The sequence below is a fragment of the Aspergillus luchuensis genome, chromosome 6 (genome assembly GCF_016861625.1).
Source record: "Aspergillus luchuensis IFO 4308 DNA, chromosome 6, nearly complete sequence".
NCBI classification, from domain to species: domain Eukaryota; kingdom Fungi; phylum Ascomycota; class Eurotiomycetes; order Eurotiales; family Aspergillaceae; genus Aspergillus; species Aspergillus luchuensis.
In genome coordinates, this window is record NC_054854.1 from 3,882,591 (window position 1) to 3,899,555 (window position 16,965).

Consider the following 16,965-nt stretch of genomic DNA (forward strand, 5'->3'; position numbering starts at 1 on the left):
GCATAGACCCCCCCCACGTTAGCGCCGCTTTTGTGCCCACCAGTCCACTGGGAAGTCCCTGTCGGTTCGAGGGCCCAAAAGAAGAAATGCAGTCAGAGCAGAGAAAAAAAAAAAAAAAAAAAAAAAAGAACGTAACGGGAAAGGGAAACTCCCGCTATGCTTGGTGCTGGCTGCTAAACTAACGCCTGCTCAGCTGGCTGGCGCTAGACCCTTTAATCACATATGATTTTTTTTTCTGCCTTTTTCTTTGGGTCAGCGGTAGGTTCCAGAGATACATGCATCTGCTATAAATAGTTATATTAAATGAAGAGATGGCGCCTCCCTTGGCGGCTTGAAAGGGAGCTTGACTTGGGTAGTCAGCGATTCTTATCGCCCTAGATAATAATTATCACTTAGGTACCCCGTCCACAGTCGGGTCAAGCAGCGGTGTTGAGTGTTCGACAAGCTGCCTGCCACCATGGGACTGGAATACCTGGGTCTGGATGCCGTGGGATGGCATCGGATGACCACAACATGGTGGGATAAGGTACGTATGAATTCTCTGCTGGGAAAAGAAAAACAAATCCCTTGTCTCCCGTCCTTCCTCTGACAATCGCAACGTTTAGGTGATAGCAGCATGTTTATTAACGACCATTGTTCTTGGTGCTGTATTCATTCTGAGCTTTATAGCTCGGAAGATCTACAGAATCTGGCAGGTATGTCGTGCTGTCGTCCATTTCGTTTATCGCCGTGAGGAATGCGCTGACGATTGGCTTTTGCGGTGGGAGTTTAGGGGCGGCATCAACTCTCTGTGGTCCCAACGGCCATTGCCCGTTATTTGGACCAACTCAAAACAAACAACGCCCCCCTTGCGTCGGAGAAACCGCCCGCGAAGGAGCTTAAATCGTTTGGTGTTTTTCTCGGCGGGTTTTCCAATCCTCCGACACCTGCCGAAGCCCATTTGCTATCGCAATGGGATATTCTCGTCGTAGATCCCCTCCAACCCGGGGTTTTGGACGCGCTTACGGGTCACTGCACGTCATCGCACATTCTTGCGCGCCTTGACGTCCGAAGTATAGTGCGGTCTGATGCCTGTCGCAACAATGATGAAGCCCTCCAAGCTCTGGAAACGGTTGTCCAGACGCTATCCAGTACTCTCAAGCGCGGCCAGAGCAGCACATCGCCCTTTCACGGCGTACTCTTGGCCGATTGCCACGCGCATTTCCAACCCGTGATCTTGAATGAATTGGTCAAGTACATGAACCACGTCGGGCTAGCTGTATGGCTGGAATTGGCGCCACCAGCCTACCTCAGTGAGGAGCAAGGCCGGGCCATTAACATGCAGCAAATTCGTGGTGTGGTGTATAGAAATGGTACAATCTTGCAAAATGGAGATAGGCGCAATTATTTCCAGATGGCCGAGATGCGTACTGCCATGCGGGCCGTGGCATCCCAGAAAGCTGTTGGCGACTCGGCTATTGCTATGTGGGATACGATTGACGACAACGTCGAACTCACGCATCACGTTCTCGGACGCAGCTTCAAGTGGTGCAACTACAACAGTGCTCTGTGTTGGATTGCACCCCAGTCTGCGCTAACAAATGCGGATATTGCCGTCACGAGAACGGTGACACAGGAGCCCCTGGGGGCTATGATGTGGCTGAAGCGCGGCGAAGTTTTGGAAGCGCACGATATTTGGAGGCTGAATGACAAGGTTAGAGCCCTTACGTGAGCTCGTAGTAAGTGAGCCCGAAATGGAAGCTGACCATCCACAGATCAGCCAAAAGCCGTGCGGATATGACGAAATGTACGAATCGCTGGAGTCTTTTGTTCCCGACCTGAAGGCAAAGCTTGCGCTGTCACCCCCGGTAAATTCTCGACGGTCCGATAGTGCAGGCACTGTGATCGAGGGACTCGAATGGTCTGGAAGAACCGAAAGTCCACAAATAGATATCCTGTCCGTCTCCCCTGCTGGAGAAAGCTATACCGGACTCGCATGCTTTCAGATTGGTCTGGATTGCACATCCAAGGATGTCACGGACCTCGTAGAGGGCCAAAGACAAGTTAGAGACCTCGATTTGCTTCAACGCCTCAATGCAGAAGACCTTCGCCAAGTAACCGAGCCATTGCGCGCCTTGCTGAAGGCCCAGAACTCACACACCTATCTTTCGTCGGAACTGCAGTCAATAAAGGACTTGGTTGATCTCCTCTCGGTTTGCAGAGGTGACGACAATGACCGTCTTCGAATTTACGTCGGCTTGCATTCGGGCTTTCGCACTCGTCTTGGGAGTCAGATTTGGGGTCTGCACGATCTTGATTCCAGCATGGGCGTACTAAACATTTATCTGTCGGGAAAGACCCAAGATCGCACCGGCACCATTCTCCACACGTACCTGGCCAACAGAGGGTTCAGCCGCTCTCGCTGCTTCTTGGCAGAGATGGCCTTGGCCGCAGAGAACCAGACGCTATCGGAAACGTGGGGATTGCCTAAGCGCATGGTGGATGATATCGAACAGCTTACCCCGGCAGAAACTTTGGCCTGGCTGCGACGACTGGCCTTATCAAGCCATGATGACCTGATGAAAATGTCTTCCAAACTTCGCGCCTGTGGTGAATATCAACTTCTGGAAGCCCCAACCCTCGCACAACTCCGTGCTCAGTGCTCGAGTGAGTATCTAGATGGAGAGATCTCGGCAGCGGAGCTAGTCTCCTCACGCCTCGCGTGGCTCGGGGAACAGGGCTGTTGGTGTCCTGATGCCTCGGCTACCGAAGCGCTATTTCTCGAGATTGATGCTCGGTTGCCAGCTCTCCTTATGAACGGAGAGGCAGAGGTTCTCGACAAATTAGCCACAGTATTCGAGTCCATTCTTCAGAAGGGCACTATCGACGCGGGTGCCGATCTTCTAGCTCTGAGTGTGTTTTGTGCCTTCCGTCGGCTTGCTCTGAACGAGATCTACCTAGAAGTCCTGGACCGCAACCCCCTACCAAACCTCGAGCCCGTGCAAGCAGCATGCTTTGCTGAAATGTATGCCTGTGGTGCTCGCACGGATATGTACTTTGATATGACACCGAAACGCATGGGTAAAATCATCTGGCGTTGGTACCGCGCATATTATCACGAGCACCAGCCACCTCAACGAGAGGAGATTTTCACCGAGCTGCCGACGGCGTATGCCTCCATGAATGTGGATCTGGACCCAGAAGGGGAAAAGGAGACTGCATCGTGGCACTACCGACTCACATTTCTGGGAATCTTCGCTGTCCCTGCACTCATTGATGTCACCTTGTTGACAACGATCGGTCGAGGCCTTTATTTAACTACATATATGAGTGATATCGACAAGACACTCGCCACTACTGCGTTGATGATTGCCCTTCTTGTCTGTGGTGGGTTTGGTAGCTGGATCAGTTCCGGTGGAAGCTACTACTTGTACGCAATGGCGTTCCCAGCTATGAGCATGTTCATCCTTACCCGCTTTATTGCTGGGCTGGCTGTCGCCTTCGTCGGTGGCATCATCGCGCTGATCGTTGTTGGTGTGGTTAAGGGATTCGCGGCAGGCATTCTGTTTTTCCTTTACTTTTTCATGCTGTCTACGTACCTCATGACCTTGTCCGCATTGTCGGTCTATCAGCTGCCGGGATACCAATTCCAATCGGTGAGTTGATCATCCCCCTAACCCTCTGCCTCATATCCCAGTTCTTCACTGTTTGTGCAGGCTAACTAACTATGATACCAGGGACGCACGACAGTCATGTGTTGCATCCCGATCCTCTTCATTTCACCGATCGTCACATTGTGGGTACATCGCGACTCGGTCATTTACCTGTGCATCCTGGGACTGTTCCTCGCTTGCCTCCTTCTGGGGGCGCGGCGGGTCATGGCTCGGTGGAACAGCTGGTATCTGAATATTCCTTGCGTCACGGATACGGAAATTGTCAATTGGTACACACAATCCAAATTGGACCAAAGATCTTCCACCGAGAAGGTGAAAGACGTTGGTGCAGACGCTCGCCGGGCCCTCCTGGCTAGCGTCCAGAAGGAGAATAAGAAATGGTTTTGGAGCAAGAAGACAACAGACCCGTTCATCGCCAAAATGGCCGAAGGCTATTCTTCCACAACCTTCCTGTTAGGATGGTACTGCCGCTACTCGAGAACCAAGATGCCTTTGGCGTACAGCCCAACATGGAACTTGCAACTCAAAGCGGCGGTTGATACCATGTCTGAAATGCAAAAGGGTCTGAAGATGCACAACGCGTTTCTTCACTGGCGCCACACCGGGTCTGATGTCTGGTGTGGAATCTTGTATTTTGTCGTCGCTCTGTCCGATAAGTGGTCTGCATTGCTAACAGGTGAATCGATCGTCGGTTTGTCTGCAGCTAACAGCGCCAAGTACCGCCTCACGGTCGGCTTTGCTCTCGGTTATTATCTCCTAGGCGCAGTCATCCTTGACGCCGTATCGCAGCCACTCTGGACCCTAGTCACAAAGGCGACTCCTCAGCCTGTCACCTCACTTGCCAGCCTTCGCCAGGTAACTTTGAATGATGCCAAGGCTCGACGGAGTCTTTACTGGAAGAACCTCATGAAATTCTTCTTTTTGCACATTTGGGGTGCAGCCATCACGATGGCCGTTATGTGGACGTTCGAGGGTTCCATGAGCTCCACCATCATGTACCTGTGCTATGTCGGCTGCTATACTGGGTTGCTCTGGTATCAGTATAACCGGATCTTCACAGGACCTCATGTCGCTGGTGGCCTTGCTGTTGGTTCCATTGCCGGATTGGTTGTAGGAATTATCCTTCACGAAGTACTTCCTGCCTTCCAGTGGAGCAGTGTTATTGGCCTTGCCACTGGTACCTGGGGAACTGCGATCTACACTATTTTCAAGGCTGACATCGGGCTGCCATCCTTCAAGGGATCAGACGACCAATCTCCGCGCTTTGGGGCAAGAGATAAATCCGTGTCCTACGGTGTCAGCACCCTCGAGCCACACCCTGATCTCTCCCAGACAACCATGTCGCAAATGTTCGAAAACGTCCTTATGCTGTCCGAAGAGTTCCGCTATAAACTAGATCCTGCGCAGCATCCTGGTGTTGAAGTTATGCAGATTTTGGGATCTGATCGCCATCTTCATAAACCAGAGATTGTCCAGGCCGCTTTCCATGACGCAAAAGAACTGCTTCGACGCGTTGCAGAACTCTGGCAAGCCGGGGACATAACTGTTGAACTAGTTTCTGCCGCACACCTCATTCAACCGGAACAGAAGATTCGTGCCATCAGCCGACGGACAGGAGATCACGTTCACGTCCTCATTGTTATCGGTCCTGATCTCGTGGGATACGACTGGACATCAGACATTCGTCGCAACTGTCAGACAATCGCGGAAGCGGTCGTCCAAGCCACTGCAGAGTTCAAACTGGGACTTTCCCATGACCACGCTCTGATGGCAGAGCTTCTGATTGTAAGCGACCGGCAGGGCGAGGATATCACCTTACCCGAGGGCATCAAGCGTCAGCTGGAAGGCAGCTCGACAGAGCGCGCTAGAGTCCTCAACCACGGACAGCAAGTATTGTTGCGTCACATTCTTCTCGGAATGGACTGCGATCAGGAATGGGACCTTCTTCCTAAAGCTGCGAGAAAGCTGCTCCTCCGTCGAACCTGCGGACAGCCATGCCGTGTCAGTCCTGAACAGACTGCCTGGCTCGTCTCCAGAGCAAATGACACGCTTTATCTGGAAGAGTTCATTGCTAGATGGAACCTGGGATTCAAGCTAACAGCTAGCGTGATGTCGTTTGCTGCAGCCCAGGAATCCCATCGCCAAACTCATGATCAGCCGGAATTCATGAACACGAAGTACGACAAGCCCATTCGTGATTTGCTCGCACTCAACGAACACACACCTAGCATCGGTTTCGCCGAAGCGCTTCGCCTTTCGTTTGCTCGGATCGTGCACATTTGGAATGCGTGCCTCAAGTTCCTTGTCATCTCCTTGGTAGCGGATCCAGAATATCAAAGAGAGTTAGACTCAATGCTTCGTGGACAGCCCTTGGTGTTTGCCTGGCCGATCAACCTTATCTTGAACGGTGTCTGGGTGGCTTGCAAATCCCTACAACGTCTCATAATTCCTTTGGTCTTGCTACATGGACGGGAGAAGGTCTCCACTCTGTACCGGAACATGAAGGATTGGACGACAGTGGTCCATCAGGACCGGGTTGTCGTAGAGAGTCTGAGTGGTATCTCGACCGGTTTCTTCCGACACGAAGCAGATGGCACCGTCCAGCTCTACCAATACTCAGGACGTCATGAGCACGAGCCAAGCGATTTCAAACAACTCATGGCCATCAACACATACACCGACAAACTTGTGCTCTCACGACGCCAGGAGTACCGTGGTGATACTCTGCTCAATGAGTTCACCTATGAGTATCCACAAGACAATCGGAGCGGACGGCCAAAGTTGCCCACACAGCGACAATGTACCCAGGGCGAGCTGAGCGGCCAGATAGTCCATTATGACAAGCGCGGTTATATGACCTCAGGATCAGCCATGCGTGGTGTGAATCGCCTAGAATTCAACTTTTGGTACCGCAAAGGCGCCAAGTTTGAAGACGAACTGCTGCGCGCCGACTATACTCTGCCACATATCAAGATCCAGGTGGCCTGGTGTATGCCTCCTCCAAACCGACCGGAGAGGCAGGACAAATGGATCCCTTATCCTCGGGTCACTGATGCGACCTTCATCCAAGGAGATGACACCCACAAGGCTAAGTGGACCTACGACCATAAATTCCACCCGATCATCGCAACAACGTTGAACGGTGAAGCTGTGACCACCCCTGCAATGATCCATGAGGACTGGTTCAAGGTATTGCAAAAGCCCACCAAGTGCAGCTTCTTGGATGACAATCCACTCTTCTCCTTCTCTTCTACTAAGGTGAACTTCGTATCGCGCTTGCTGGGCTGGAATGTCAAACGATATCCGATCCCCACCTCGCGTGCCCGTACTCACCTCTGGAAGTCATGGAAGGGCAGCAAGGAGTTCGATGCAATCACAGCGCGATGGCTGGACGAGACCATGCTACGGTCTGACCGTGTGCTCAAGCCATACTGGAGAAGACGCAACCTGGGTCAGCTGGAAGCTGCGGCAGATTACCTCGATGCTCAAGCTGATACAGTTCTCGCTCGGGTGGACATTGACCCCGAAGTCAGCTCCTGGACACCGTTAGCTTTTAAGATCAGTGACCTCTCGAGCTTCGGGCAAGGCGGTGATTCACGCATCAACACTCGCACGCTCTCGACCCAGCTACAGGACAGCGACACCGAGCTACACGTCCTCGCTATGGATACCGGCACTTGGCCCAATGAGCCCGGTGGTGTGTCGGCTTGTCGACGCGATATGGTCAACGATCTCAAGGGTATCCGCTGGCACATTGTAGCTGAAGCAGCGAACGACTATGGTGTACCCCGATTCCAGATCGAAAGAAACGTTCAGTCGCTGGCCGTACTGCCCCAGTGGGGCTTGGACTTCATGAATCCCACCCATGGCATGTTTCAGAACACACTGGACTCAGAGGTGGTGCAAAAGTCTTACGATACGAGGGTTGCGGATATCGAACGCAACTTCCTACCAATCCTAACCAGCCTCGTTCGTTGTGCGCGATCCATGAACAAAACCCGGGCGCTCATCGAGGAAGCCACCAAGGCTTTGGTAGATCTAAACACTTATTTCGAATCGACTCGGAACTGGAATGACGTCTGGATGAGTGACACAGTGAAGCACGCCTGGCGGGAATTATGGCTGACCGAGGACATGGAAGACACAATCCCTGTGTCAGAGTGGTGGAACTGCGAATACCCGACCCTGCAGCAACTGGATACGGCTTTGGATATGTGGCATCGCTGTGAGTTAGCCCCCGGTCCGACCACTATGACCACGCTGACGTTGAATACTAGACCTTTTCATTTTCTCCATCCCTGTTCCCGAACGGATTCCCGACGTTTTTCAGGTGTCGCATCATTTCACCGGCGCCACGTACGGGGTGATGTGTAAAGTCAAGCGCAAATGTGCTCTCCACGTGTGGGATCACTGTGTCAGCTTCCGAGAAATGACTACCTTTCTCTCGGCCGCTGTTTCCTTCGACTCGACGTTCGTTAACTCGTCACTCATTTCCTTGGGTCACCTCGCTTGTATCCTCATCGAACACCATGCCGACGTTGTGCTGCCCTGCGCGGAGTATTTTAATCCTGGCTGGGAAATAGAACTGGGCACGTGTGAAGGAGTTTTAGAACATCGTCGGGCCTTCCAGCGCAAGATTGATCCGGTGGTGAACGGAATTACGAACATGGAGAAGTACAAGCCCATCGAGAAGATCAAGACCGAAACACCCACGGTAGTGATGTTGTCGCATATTCGGTATGTATCTGCTTTCCTAATTTCTGCTTGCGAATCTGTCGACTAACCCATGTAATAGTTATGTCAAAGACATCAAGACAGCCATCATGGCTACAGATCTGATCGTGAACCAGTGGGGCTTCAAAGACTACCGCCTCCACATTTACGGTGATATGGAACGCGCTCCTGGATACGCGTCGGAATGTCAGGAGATCATTGCCTCCAAGTCGCTTCGAGATCACGTTGTTCTTAAAGGATTGGGTAACCCATCTGTTGTGCTTCAAGACGGGGTAAGTCATTCCACGTTACCTTGTAGCACAGTTTTCGATCAATGCTAACCTTATTCATAGTGGCTTTTCATGAATTCATCCACTTCCGAGGGTCTTCCATTGGCGATGGGAGAGGCTGCACTAACGGGTGTTCCTGTGGTATGCACAGATGTCGGTGCCTCATTCTGTGTTGTCATGAACCGCGACACGGGCAAGAAGTTCAGTGAAGTCGTTCCCCCGAACGACGCCTTTTCCCTTGCATCGGCCCAGATACGGGTCATGGCACTTCTTGGAGAGTGGAGCAAGTTCGCGGGTGATGAGGAGGGCTACGTGCCCCCATCTCTGGGCTTGCGTCCATCTCCGGAAGAGGTGCAACAGATCTCCCAGCGTATGTACGAAAAGGTGGAACAACGTCGCCAGTTTGGTATGCAAGGTCGGGCGAACGTGCTCAAGAGCTTCTCCAGTCACCGGTATCTCCGCGAGCACGAGCAGATGCTCTGGCTGGGCAAGTACCAGAGCGAGAGCTACGTAGCCCGTTCCTCCTTGTCCTCCAGCGGTTCCAGCGGGTTCTTCAAAGAGCGGGTCACGGTCGAGCAGATCAACGAGCCTTTATTACCTCCTACTCCTCGGTGGCCAGGTGCCCGGCGGGAGTCGCGCCGTGGCTACTTTGGGTACAGCTCATCCAGTACTCAGTCTCTTTGTTGATGAAAAATGACAGTTGAATGAGGGCGCATTTGGAAAAAGGAGGTATCGAATGAGTGAAATCAGGAGTTGTACATAATCACTTTTTCCTGTCATCCACTAGTACTTAGTGTTAATCAGCATAATGTTAATAGACCAATTAGTACATGACACTGAACTCAAGATCGGTGAAGTAGATCATGTCCATCAATTTGGGAGACCATGTGCGAAGTGAGGGAAAGGATGAGAATAGAAAAGAGAAGGAATGACCCGCGTGTATCTTCATTCACGCCCGATCAGGTGATACGCGGTCTAAAGGAAATTGGCCTTGTTTCTCAGGTCATATCTCCAGGTTCTACAGCGGAGAAACAACACCGCTAGGGAACTCCGAAAGTTATCACAGTTGTAAAATCTCATATGCGCTTCGAACGCCTACATTAGTCATATTTCACAAAATACTGCTTGATACTCATCTTACCGAACGGCTCCAAGGAGAAGCACAGATACTCAAGATACAGAGAACGCCTTCAATTCCACGCCGAAGCTTCTACTACTGATTAATTCATCCCTGAATACCAACCTAAGAATAATAATATGATCAACAATTAACTGCTGATGACCATTATGTACTTGGTCCACGCCAGTATACAATCCTCATGATCCGAAGAAGGCGGGTCTGCGCCCGTCTCAATTCCTGTAAGTCCCTCAGTCAGCGAAAGTCGAACTAGAATAATCGAACACACACAACATCCAGAAAGAAGACAAGGAGCATAAGGATTGGAGAGTAACATACAGAAGCTGGAGCGTAAGATCTCCGTGGATCTTAGCCTTGAGCTGTACCTCAACGTCCAAATTCAAGTCTAGACGCAGGCGAAGCTGTTCGTCCTTTTTCTTCTCAGTCTGCTGTTGCCCCTGCTGCTGAAGTTGAGTGTCATTTCTACCACCCATAATGCTTCGCCCAAGGGCCTTTCCTGCTGTGTTGCCGAGCGTACCGACAGCTCTGCCGGCGGTGTTCTGGGCCAAGTCGCCAACGCCTTGGGTGAGGTTCCCTGGTACGTCCCCGACATTCCCCAAGGCGGGCAATGCCAGCGCCTGTTGCTGCTCACGTTGCTGGCGTCTCATATCTCCTCGCTGGCCGCGTCGACGGGCCTGTCGATAAAATGCGTCTGCACTGGCAGGGGACGATGATGAGGGAGAGGATATACGCTCTGTCACTGATACAACGGATCGCTGGCGTTGCAGTTGCGGCTGCAGCTCTCCTTCGCTCCAAGATGCCGATTGAGTCTCCCGGTCGAGTTGTGTTTCTTCCGTATCTGGAGACGGATCCATAGTTTCAGTTGCTTCTGGTACTTCTGCTGCTGCCGCTTCACCCGCGTCATCTGCTTCTGCTGGCGGTTTTTCAGATTCTGGGGGAGGATCCAACGGTTTTGATGCTTCCGGTGGACCACCTCGTCGCTGGAGCTTTCGAGGCTTTCGCACCCGATCAGGGTTTGAAGTAGAAGGCACGTTCTTTTGTGCGTCAGTGGTTGGACTCTGTTCTACAGCGTTTGCCATTGGCTAGGTAATGGACTGCAGATACGCTCGACAGGATATGTTGGGTGGTGCGATGGGTGGATTGACGGTTATATAGAATAAACAGTAGTTGTTTTCCATACAAGATTGAGGTCCCGAATGGCGAAAGACAATATCGATCCGTTTGCGTGAGGCGAATGTGAACTGATGTCATGGTCCAATCCCAAGGGGCAATACGATGCCATCCGGGGTTCCCCCTTCTGGAGTTCCAGGGTTCGGGATCTTCCCTAAAGTGGACGCGCATTCGAAGTCCCTTCATTTATCGGGTCAACCCGTGATCATGGAGTTATTGAATCCATTTCATAGGTCTTAGCAAATGATTGCCTGGTAGCCATGACCCACTGTGCGGTCATCGGTGTCGCGCTGCGACTGTACCTTCTGGACTCGGCGCGTACATTCTTTGCGTAGTTCGCCTCCGCGATCGTTCTATACATTAACATCTACTCCTTCTTTGCTATCTTTCCTTGCGATCTTTATTTACCATAGCACCCTTTTACCGCGACGAACTTGATACCCTCAGCGACGACTGCAAGGAACACCATCCCCAGTGATCAATAGAAAGAACGGCGAAGAACCAGCGACTCCCAAATTACTATGGCCCAACCCGCAGATCCCCAGCCAGCACCAGCTCTACCAGTTAGAACGCAGGAGCGCCAACGAACTAGGCGAAAGAGAGGAAATGCGCTCGACGATCGTGTTCCTCCAAATACTTCAACTGCACTACAACCATTGCGACGCCAAGCATCGCGTTCAACCTCTCCCGCCACTGATGCAGAATCCGTCGTGACAAGGGAACAAGCCAGGCAAAGAGCACGGGGTGACCTAGCGAAGAGAGATCCGGCTGGGCAGGAGTTGACCCAGCCGTCGGAGGAAGAAGATACTGGGCTTAAGTTACGGCTGGAGTTGAATCTGGATGTTGAAGTCGAATTGAAGGCGAAGATTCATGGTGATCTTACGCTAGCATTGCTGTGAGTTTCCTTATTTGCTGAGTTCTTCAGCGCTTTACCCTCAGAGTTTGCATGTATGCGGAGTACTAATTCCGTGCAGGTCCTAGGCAACGAAGCAGGCTGTTCTAGATGATATAATTATGAAGGTTAATCCTTTGATATTACACATATCTCACAGAGTCTACGGTTCACAGCATGTATATGGCAGCGTCATAGCATTTACCTTGAGAGAGCACCATTCGTTCAAGTTACGAACGTCATATGGTAGATTCAACTAGCGTCCACTCAGTAAACGATGAAAAGATCGATTATCAATAATAACCATACTTTTAAAGATTAACCCGATGTGGGAGGGTACTAAACCATGGACAGTCCGCATCGACGACCAGAGCCCTCGGGTCTCAGATCGCAGCTGCCTGCTGCCCAGATCCATGCACCTCCTGGTCGATAGCTCGTACATTACAGAATAACATTTCTGTGGTAACAGCGGCAAAGTTTTTTCAGCTGAACTCTGCTCAGCTAACTGGACCATATTACTCTAATTCACACCGTGGCACTGGAATTGCATGTTCGCTGCCCATCGCGGGGAGTAGTCGGGCCACTGAACCGAGCCCTAGCACGCAATATAACTGAACTTGGATCCTCGGTATCATACATGGTCACCGTCGATGTAAACCGTGATTATCTAGAAGTTATGTCGATCCAGTGGCTTCCATCCGTACACAGCCTGGACTTGTAATACATGGAAATCATGACGAAGGTATTTGTTCCTATTCGCTATGCGGCTCCCGCCGACGGTAAACGTAGGTATATACGCAAATTCGGAGTCAGTTGTTCAATAAATGCGGGGAAGGTTTGGTATCCCTAACTCCGTAGATGATCAGGCAGTCGTAGCCGATTTGTTTTCTCACTATCCCATGGTTTCTAAAGCGCCACTCACCCACATATCCACAATGTGGAGGGGGACATGGCTTCTAGCAGGCCTTTCGCGGTTGCCGTCTCGTATTTCTCGGTACCTGGTGATCAGATCGGAATGACGTCTGAGTGATCGTGCTGATGTGAACCTGATCGATCATGACAAGATGATCGACGATCAGTCAATGAGGATACGTGGTATATAGTTACTGGAGGAGCTTTGTGGTTTCATAGTGAATGTGACTACCATTAATACTGACTACTGTTGCCTCGGGCATAGTATCTACTTCTTCCCAATCAGACAGATCACGGGCGTCGAGGAAATTCTTGGAATCCATTTGTGTACGGCATTGTCACAGCCACCGACGCAAATCAAGCAATGGCGGCTACCCAAGAGGATGCAAGGCAGGTGGAGTCCTTGCGGAAAGGAGATACTCTCAAGAAACCGTCTGCTATACGCAAGAAGGCGCCTCCGAAGCTTGCCAAGGTAGATAAGAAGGAAAAGGTGGATAAGCCTACCTTAGGTATGTTGGCCAAACGTGGACTAGCTTTAGAAATGTGTATCTAACGTTCGATAGATGAGAAACCAGAGAAAAAAGTGGAGACTGAAAACGTGGGAGATGTTGGTGCTGTTAAAACGCCTGAAGCGGGGCTAGAAGAACAGGTTGAGAAGGTTGAGGACAAAGCAGGAGAGGCAGGTGAAGAAGCAGAAGAAGAACTGGAAAATGAGGACATGGAGAATGAGGAGGAGGTGGAGGAAGAGCTGGAGCAGCAACGTGGGCCTGTCGAACAAAGAGAAGCCATGCCATCAGACACTGCGGCAGGTTCTTCGTCCACCGCTAGGCTAGCGGATAAGGGCAAGGGAGCAGCCGTGCAACTGGGCCGGATCGGGGAAGGCACTGAATCCATGAAGGATCAGGTCCCCACTGAAATGCCGGATCAAGTGCAAGAGAAGGCTGGAGAAGGCGTACAAGAGCCTACCGAAGGAGTGGTTGAGCCTGAGAAAGAAACCGATCTCGGAAAAGGCATACCAGAACCATCAGATATATCGGAATTGAAGAAAGCTGCAGTGAGCATTGGAGACCTGAAAGGCCTCTCTGTTGGTGAAGGTGGAAACATTGTCAATGCAGAGGGGAAAACGATCGGAAAGGTTGTTGAGGGGGATCCGGATGACCTTGTTGGTCAGGTTGTTGATGCTGATGGAGAGATCCTGGACGAGGACGGCGACTTGATCGGTCGGGTTGATGTCGTGACTGAGAAAGTCGATGAACTGCCACAGGCCGACGAACTTCCCAAAGCCGAAGAACTCCCCGAGGCCGAAGAAGTGGCAGAACTGCCGCAATTGCCGGATATATCGACTCTCGAAGGCCTAAAATGTACGAAGTTCGGCAGTATCTTGGATACTCAGGGTAACCTAGTTGGGGAGTTGGTTGAAGGCGATGCAAAAAGGATCTTTCGAGGAGGCTTTGAGCTTGACGATAAGGGCCAGTTCTGGGACCACCGCGGTAATGTCATTGGCAAGGTACAGCCTGTTCTACCAGAGGCGGAAGAAACCAGCATCTTCGAAGGAATGAAAGATCTGTATGTTGACAAGGAGGGATGGGTACTAGATGACAACGGTCAACGCGTTGGACAGGTAGTTGAAGGGGATGTTAAAAAGCTCGCAGGCCGCGCGGTTGACGAGGACGGCGACATTCTCGATCGGCATGGAAACCTGCTCGGTCACGCAGAACCCTGGCAGGAGCCAGAAGAGGTTGCGGACGAGGTAACGGAGGAGAAGCCGGATCTCAGTTGTCTGGCAGGGCTTAAGCCCACCAAGCTTGGCCTCGTGATTGGGCCGGACCAAGTGCCTCTGGGCAGAGTTGTTGAGGGCGATCCCAAGCAACTTGCCGGCCGAACCATTGCGCCGGATGGTCTCATTTGGGGCGACAACGGGGAGGTCATTGGGCAGGTGGACCTGATCCCCGAAAATGAGCGAAAAGATCTCAGCCGGCCATTCCAGGGATGCAGGGACCTGATGGTGAATGGATCTGGCTGGGTGGAGGATGGTGACGGGAATATCCTGGGTCGAGTGATCGAAGGGGATCCCCAGAAGCTCCAGGGATATGATGTCGATGAGGATGGAGAAATTGTGGACCAGCATGGAACTGTCTTGGGGCGAGCTGCACCATGTGAACCCCCTGCCGAGGAGGTGGAGGTACCCGATCTGTCTGCATTAGCTGGCAAAGTGGTAAACAAGATGGGCAATGTCGTGGATACGAACGGAATTGTATTTGGGCGGTTGGTGACAGGTAACCCTCGAAAGTTGGCGGGCAAATCCGTGGATGAGCAGGGTCAGGTCTGGGATGCTGCGGGCCACGTTGTCGGCCAAGCCGAACTCATTCCCGATGCCGAGCGAGAGCGGCCAGAGGGACCATTCAGCGGCCTAGATGGCTTGACGGTGAATAAGGAGGGTCAGGTTGTCGACCCGAACGGCACACCGGTTGGTCGTTTAGTCGAGGGAGACCCTAAACGCCTTGCTGGGCGTGCCGTGGACGATGATGGAGAGGTCCTTGACTCGGCTGGGAATTGCATTGGCCGGGCTGAGCCGTGGTCTGCTCCAGAGGAACCGCCTAGTCCCATGGCTGGCCGTAAGGTTAACCGGGAGGGAGAGGTCCGCGATGAAGATGGCAATCTCATTGGCAAGCTTACTCAGGGAGAACTGTCGAACCTCATCGGCCGAACGATTGACAAGGATGGCTATGTTGTGGACAGTGCCGGCAATAGGATCGGGGAATGTACCTTGCTGGAGAATATACCCCCAGAGCCAGAGCCCGAGGAACCGGAAATGTCCCCCGAAGAGCGCGAGCAGCTGGCTCGACAGGAAGAGGAGAATGAGCTGGCCAAAAAGATGTGCTCAATTGTTCAGCAAACTCTGGACTCCTTGGAACCCATGTGTCGAATGATCACTCAGGTATTCACCCATCCATTTAATGAGCATACTTCCGATAAGAACACATTTTGCTGACGCTGATTCGAACAGCATATCGAAAAGGCCAATAGTACACCCAAGGATGAATTGGATGAAGAAGCACTGGTCAAGGAGGTAAAACCATTGATCGAAGAGGCTGGCACCATTCTGCAGGAGTGCAAAGGAGCCCTGCGAGCGTTGGATCCGGATGGCCACATTGCTGCCAACGCCAAAGCCCGCAGTGCCTCCCAAGAAGCCACTCCACAGGAGCATCATCTGGCGGAATTACTGAAGGACTTGACACAGCTAGTGACGGAGACGATCGAACGGGGTAAGAGTATGATTGCCGACATGCCCCATGCGAAGAAAGAGATCAACCCGCTCTGGGCGCTGTTGTCCGAGCCGTTGTTCCAGATCATCGCGGCCGTCGGTCTCTTGCTCAGTGGCGTTCTGGGTCTTGTGAGTAATCTTCTGAATGGTCTGGGTCTGGGAGGTCTTCTTCAAGGGTTGCTCGGTGGCTTGGGCGTGGACAAGCTCCTGGAGGGTCTGGGACTGGGGACCATCACGCAGGGGATCGGGCTGGGTGGAAAGAAATAGTGCTGATATCTCTGAAAACTGAAATCTCGATATGTGTTTGATCGGGCGTTTCTGTGTCTCTTTAGTGACTGGTTTTATTGCTTTGGGAAGAGAGGAAAATGAGGTGGAAGTGGAGGGCAAAAGGATGCGGGAAGTCTGTTTTAGGGATGCCGAGCGGCCGTAGGAAGTGATTTCCGACGGTTGGCCCTGATATACGCAAGGGCCTCGTCAAGAGGTGTAATATCATCCAGTCTTTGATGTGATATTAACCGCCAGCACAAGACATGTATGTCACATGAAATGCACTTATCTCTCCTGATTGATAGAGCAGCGCGCCAACTAGTAGCAATGACATCAACTTACATGGAAGCCTTGTGAGAGTGGCTCAGCACTGCCCCTTCAGCTCAACAGCAAGACACACGCTAGATGCACTAGGCAGTGAATGCAAGTCGAGCTCCCCCAACAGCCACCCAGAAACATTCCATGTGTGATTCCAGTTCCTTTTCTGTTGGCTTCACTGACTGACGTGGGCCAATGGTGTTGCTCAGCCTGGCACAACCCAGAGTGAACCGCCGCAGCGACGCGCCCACAAGGCGCTTTCCTTCTCTTAGGTTCCCTCCCTTTCCCCTCTCATTGTACCTTTTGCTACACAAGGCTGAGGCAGCTAGTGGTGCCAGCGAAAAAGC

At 51.9% G+C, this 16,965-nt stretch overlaps 4 protein-coding genes across 4 annotated transcripts; 3 read left to right on the forward strand and 1 right to left on the reverse strand.

Moving 5' to 3' along the window:
* Positions 1-457: 457 nt before the first annotated feature.
* On the forward strand, positions 458-9,343 carry AKAW2_61355S (glycosyltransferase family 4 protein; the record flags this gene model as incomplete). The annotated part of the gene is made up of 8 exons (XM_041680938.1): positions 458-526; positions 606-695; positions 773-1,693; positions 1,755-3,635; positions 3,717-7,878; positions 7,931-8,390; positions 8,449-8,659; positions 8,720-9,343. The coding sequence occupies 8 exons, from the start codon at positions 458-460 to the stop codon at positions 9,341-9,343; spliced, it is 8,418 nt and encodes a 2,805-aa protein (XP_041546853.1).
* A 663-nt stretch (positions 9,344-10,006) lies between these two features.
* On the reverse strand, positions 10,007-10,873 carry AKAW2_61356A (uncharacterized protein; the record flags this gene model as incomplete). The annotated part of the gene is made up of 2 exons (XM_041680939.1): positions 10,007-10,013; positions 10,113-10,873. 2 exons carry the CDS (start codon positions 10,871-10,873, stop codon positions 10,007-10,009), a joined length of 768 nt encoding a protein of 255 aa, XP_041546854.1.
* Positions 10,874-11,485: 612 nt separating this feature from the next.
* On the forward strand, positions 11,486-11,945 carry AKAW2_61357S (uncharacterized protein; the record flags this gene model as incomplete). The annotated part of the gene is made up of 2 exons (XM_041680940.1): positions 11,486-11,859; positions 11,939-11,945. The coding sequence occupies 2 exons, from the start codon at positions 11,486-11,488 to the stop codon at positions 11,943-11,945; spliced, it is 381 nt and encodes a 126-aa protein (XP_041546855.1).
* A 1,187-nt stretch (positions 11,946-13,132) lies between these two features.
* On the forward strand, positions 13,133-16,300 carry AKAW2_61358S (DUF3659 domain-containing protein; the record flags this gene model as incomplete). Its single annotated transcript, XM_041680941.1, has 3 exons — positions 13,133-13,277; positions 13,332-15,706; positions 15,776-16,300. 3 exons carry the CDS (start codon positions 13,133-13,135, stop codon positions 16,298-16,300), a joined length of 3,045 nt encoding a protein of 1,014 aa, XP_041546856.1.
* Positions 16,301-16,965: the final 665 nt, after the last annotated feature.